Source organism: Balaenoptera acutorostrata, chromosome X (assembly GCF_949987535.1).
Source record: "Balaenoptera acutorostrata chromosome X, mBalAcu1.1, whole genome shotgun sequence".
Classification (NCBI taxonomy): domain Eukaryota; kingdom Metazoa; phylum Chordata; class Mammalia; order Artiodactyla; family Balaenopteridae; genus Balaenoptera; species Balaenoptera acutorostrata.
Window position 1 is genome coordinate 81,636,011 of NC_080085.1, and position 4,855 is coordinate 81,640,865.

The window sequence follows — 4,855 nt, forward strand, 5'->3', positions numbered from 1 at the left end:
CAGAACCTGGACCAGCCTCTACTCCCTTTACTCCCTGAATCACATCTTCCTCCCTCAAGGGAGATTATCCCTGATTACTTTTATTCACACACAGGGACACACAGTCACCAACCTGGAATGTCCTATCTACCGTCATACCCCCTTTTGTGTAGTAAAACACCGGTCTTTCGGGAAGGGTGTCAGGCAGAACCACCCTCGCCTCACTCAAACACAAATCTGTCCCTCTGAGTCTCAGGCTGGTACAGCCCTGGGTCCCGGCTGAGGGAAGGAAGTGCTCCCCAACCTCCAGTGAGGGGGAAATCGAACATGGAGTTCAGACTCAATCTCGTGTGTCCTAAAGAGGCAGTCTGGGAGATTGAGCGGGGACACGGAAATATCATTTCCAGGAAAATCTGTGTCATGGGGCGGGTGGAAGAGTATTTGACGGGGACCATGCAAGAACACAGACCTACTAACCACACTTGCCATAGAACCTGACGGGCCAATTTCCACTCAAGGGTATAGAGACGACCAGGCTGGAGGAGGGTGGTCAGCTGGCTAGGGCAGGGAGGATGTGAAAGCTTCCAGATCGGAGCTCTGGAAGGGGGTCATGAGTTCCTGCTGATGGGGAGGGGGAATGGCAGAGATGAATGGGAACCGCCAGACCCCAAAGGAGGAGGGGGGTTTGGAGAGAACTAGAAGAGGGCCTTCGGGGGAAAGGGAGGACGTGCCAATGTGGCCTGGCAGAGCCCACACAGGACCCAGACCTGGGACACTCCGCTGGCTTGACTGCAGGGATGGTAGCAGAGGCTGGCCCAGAGTCCCCACCACAGGATGCCGGAGATACTGTTCTGGAAAAGGCTCTGACGTGGAGCAGCGCCCCGCCCCGGCCCCCTACCCCTACCCCTCCAGAGAGAAGGCAGAACACAGAACATGAGAGGTACTTTAATTGGAAACTGCTGTGAAACTGGGGCGGGGCGGGGGCAAAACAAGGGGGAGAGGAAGCCCGAGCTGAGGCAGAACAGGAGGGAACGAGCTTGGCCACAGCTCCCGGGCCCCAAAGGTACCAGCTGCTCCTCTTGCAGGAAGACGCTGGGCTCAACCTGTGAAACAGCGGAGTCAGGGAAGAGCCTCAAGCCAGGGCCAGCCCCCAGCCCTGCTCAACAGCCAGGACTGTGGGAAGGGGTACGGTGTGTGTAACACTCACTTCAAAGGGTCTGGAACTTGTCAGCCAGGTACTGCATGGCGGCTGCAACAGGGACAGGCATTAGCAGGCGCTCCAGACAGAGGGATATAGAAGCCCGTCCCCCTATCCCCGTGAGGAACCGCCTAGCCCTGCAACCTGAAACCCCCTCCAGACCCGATGCAAAGAGCTCTGGGCCTGATCACTCCCCACCACCCAAATTGAATGTGGAACCGGTTCCTAAAGGGAAACAAAATGTGCCAGCGGCTCTCATGCTGTGGGCCGTGCCACAACCAGTCAGAACTCGTCACACAAACAAACAAACAATCCAACAAGAACCTTAGAAGCCACACCAAGCAGCAGTTCAAGGAAAAAATCAACGAGGCATCTCTAAAAGTCCTATCAGAAGGAGATTCCCTAGGACTGGTCTGGCTGGCAAAGTGTGCATGCAGTCCAGACAGTACTTTGCTACTTGTACACACGCCCAGCTGTACATGCACAGCCGGCTCCAGGGCCAGGCCTGCTAGGTTCTCCTCCCCACAGGGATGTTGGTCCCTGCGAGGCCGACTGCACCTGCAGCCCACCCCCACCCCAGGTGCCCACCTGGGTTCTGCACTAAGACACCGCTCTCCGTCCCTGGTTCCTCATACCAAGTTGCTCCTTAAGGTCGTCTATTTCTCTCTGTAGCACGAGACACTAGGCCAGCAGACACAGGAGGAAGAGAAATGATTAGTATACTCTGGCCTCCTCTCTCCTCCACCTTCTCCTCTCTCCAGGGCCCTCCATCCCAAAGCCGGGTGGCTAGACTGGCAAGGGCTCCTCAGTGGAAAGGAGGTGGGCTCCCTCCGTGGGGTACGCGATGGGGGCAGGGGAGGGGGGGCCCCACACATGTCAGTTGAACTTGGACCCAGATCCCGCCCTCGAGTTTGGGCCTGCATTTCCAGGAGCCAGAGGAAGCATTACCCAAGGACAGCCCTGCGTTCCCAGTGGCTGCTGCTGCCTTTCCGGTCTTGGGGGATGGTCAAGTGGCTCCCGGTCACCTGAGAGGGAAAGGACACACAATCCAGCTTCCCAGGCTCCCAGTGAGGTGGAAAGGGCCAAGCGGGGTCTAACGTGAGGTGAGGCAGCACCACCCTCCGCTGGCAACAACCCGCCCCTGCTCTGCCCAGCAGCCCGAACCTTCTCTCTGGGCCTGCCTCCCCTGTTCCCCGGGGGCAGCCATTTCGCCACCGCGGGCCCCAAAGACTGTGGCTCTGGATTCGACCCTCCCAGAGCTGCAGCCACAGCCAGCACGTGGGAGAGCAATGTGGGCGAACAGGACTTAACAGAAAAGGCTGTTCCCCTGCAAGTCTACACCCGGAGGAGCTGTTTGGGGCACTGCCACCCATCACCCCGGCCGCACAAACCCCACACAGAGGATGATGTGGCTCAAGGCCAGCCCTGCCAGCACCCCGTCTCCTGTGGGAGAAGCTGCCTGGGAGCAAGGCTGTGCCCCCAGCAGAGACAGAGCCAGAGGTTTCTGTCCTCCACCCCTCTCCCCTCCCCTCATATCAAACCCACGACACTCACCTGAGGGGACAGGCCCCCTGGGCATGACTTCTCCTGGGTTCAGGGCCAAGGGCTCTGAGTTGCCTGGATCTTGGGGGCCTCTGGTGTTGAGGTCACCACTGCTGGCTTTTCCACGATGCATGCGTGGAAAAGATGTTCCTGGCCTGTAAGCTGGCAGCTGAAACAAGAATTTCTCACCGATTTGGACTAAGGATGTGTGTCTCTGTGTGTGTGTGTGTGTGTGTGTGTGTATGTGTGTACGTGTGTGTGTATGTGTGTGTGTGTGTGTGTGACAGAGAGAGAGAGAGAGAGAGAGAAAGTGAGAGAGAGAGAGAGAGAGAGAGAGAGAGAGAGAGTTATGTGATTAGGGGCCGGGGTGAGGCAGGGAATTGGGAAGGGAATTGAAAGGCTGATCTCATTAGCACTTCCTCCCTCAGTCAGCCCCAGGCCAGCAGGCAGAGCTGATCTAGGGACAACAGTGGGGCACTGAGAAAGCCCAGGTCCCCTGCAAGGAAGGTCTGGGGAACAGCTAGGAAGTAGGAATCAGGAAGCTGGTGAGTCTAAATACTGAGGCTTTTTGGGGAAGCTTTTAAGGGATCCCCCGACCCAATTCAGCTACCAGCCCTCCCTTCCATCCCAGCCCCAGTCTCGCAGAGGAGGCTGGAAACAGGCCAAGGGTGGAGAACCGGGCCCAGCACACCCGAAGTGCTACCTTAATGTTTGTCCCTAGTAAAAGGAGCCCGATCTGGCATCCTAATGACCCAGTGACCGAGGGGCACCCAATGACGACCCCTGAGGGATGGACAGAGGCAGCATGGGTGAAGACGTGTGTCCTGGGGGCGGTTGGAGCGGGGGTGGGGGAAGAGTGGGGAGAGAGGAGGAGCATGGCCTACTCACTTGGCCCTTTGCGGCTGGGTCTCTATTTGGGTCCTTATCTTCTCCCGCCACCGCCTCAGACTCCCTTGCCCGCCTGGCCACGGATTTCTTCCCAGCGCCGGTGTGCTTGGACTGTTCGGTTCCCAAAGGGACCAAGGTATACCTCTTGGATCTCCCAAGCAGCGGAATACCAGAGATTGGGGGCAAGGTGGCCGGTTCCAGGGCAGTTGCCGAGATTCGCTCTCCCCCGGAAGGGAAGGTTGTCCCCGGGGCAAGTTTGGAGGCTCCCCTGAGGGATTTCTTCTCCTGGGCCCCCTCCTTCCTAGGAGTGACCCACGGCAGGCCACCTGCAGCAGCAGCAGCAGCAGCTCCCGGGTAGCTGGACCTGCTGCCCCCCTTCCCCCAGAGCACGCTCCACATTTTCTTAGGGGAAGAGATGCCCTGCTCTCCCACGTCCTCCGTTTCCACAACCGAAGTGAGTCCTCGCGGAGCCGAGGACAGGGAAGAGCCTGGCACGTGAAGGAAATTCTCCCTGACTTGGAAATTCGAGTGTCTGGGAGTGTCCCCGGGATCCTCGGGTCTGCTGGGCTCGGCCTGGCCTCCTCCTCTGGGGTAAGTGCTCACCGTCATCAGCTGTGTCTCACTGAACTCATCTGAGGACTCGGGGTTGGACAGCAGCCAGGCCAGGCCTTCCTCGGGGAGCCGCTGGCGATCCGCAGCCACGTTCAACCTACGCTTAGGGCCTCTCTCAGGGTTCCCCCAGGCCCGGCCCGCTTCGGGCCCACCGAGGTGGAGAGGGCGGGCCGGAGCTGGCGGCGCTTCCCCACAGCTCTGGTCGGGCGCTCCTCGACCGCCGGGGCCCGCCTCGAGGCCGGCCCACGCGGCGGACACTTCGAAGGCGGCGCAGCTCTCCAGGGACGGGTGTCTGCGGACGCCCAGCACGTCCCACTCGGCCAGCTGCAGCAAGATGGCCGCCGCAGACTCCTCGTCCAGGTCCAGGAGGTCCCTCTTGTCGTCAGCCGGGGAGCCAGGTCGGCCTTCGGGGCCCCACGGCACCGGCCCTTCCGCTTCCAGCATCTCCCGCTCCAACTGGAAGCCCTCGGGGTCCGGGAAGCCGCCCCCGCCCTCGCCGCTCCGCGGCTCCCCGGGCTCGGGGCCTGGGTCGGGTCCCCATGGGACTGCGGGGCCGGCCGGGCCGACGCCGGCCCGCTCCCCGCCCTCTGGGCCGAAACCCGTTCCCCACACAGACACCTCATCGGGGGAGCTCAT

At 60.5% G+C, this 4,855-nt stretch overlaps 1 protein-coding gene across 1 annotated transcript; it reads right to left on the bottom strand.

The window, feature by feature from the left end:
- Positions 1 to 1,187: 1,187 nt before the first annotated feature.
- LOC130706273 (uncharacterized protein CXorf49 homolog) lies at positions 1,188 to 4,855 on the bottom strand. The gene is made up of 5 exons (XM_057537660.1): positions 3,608 to 4,855; positions 2,732 to 2,888; positions 2,126 to 2,202; positions 1,813 to 1,858; positions 1,188 to 1,228 (listed from the first exon to the last, which is right to left on the bottom strand). The coding sequence occupies exons 1-5, from the start codon at positions 4,853 to 4,855 to the stop codon at positions 1,188 to 1,190; spliced, it is 1,569 nt and encodes a 522-aa protein (XP_057393643.1).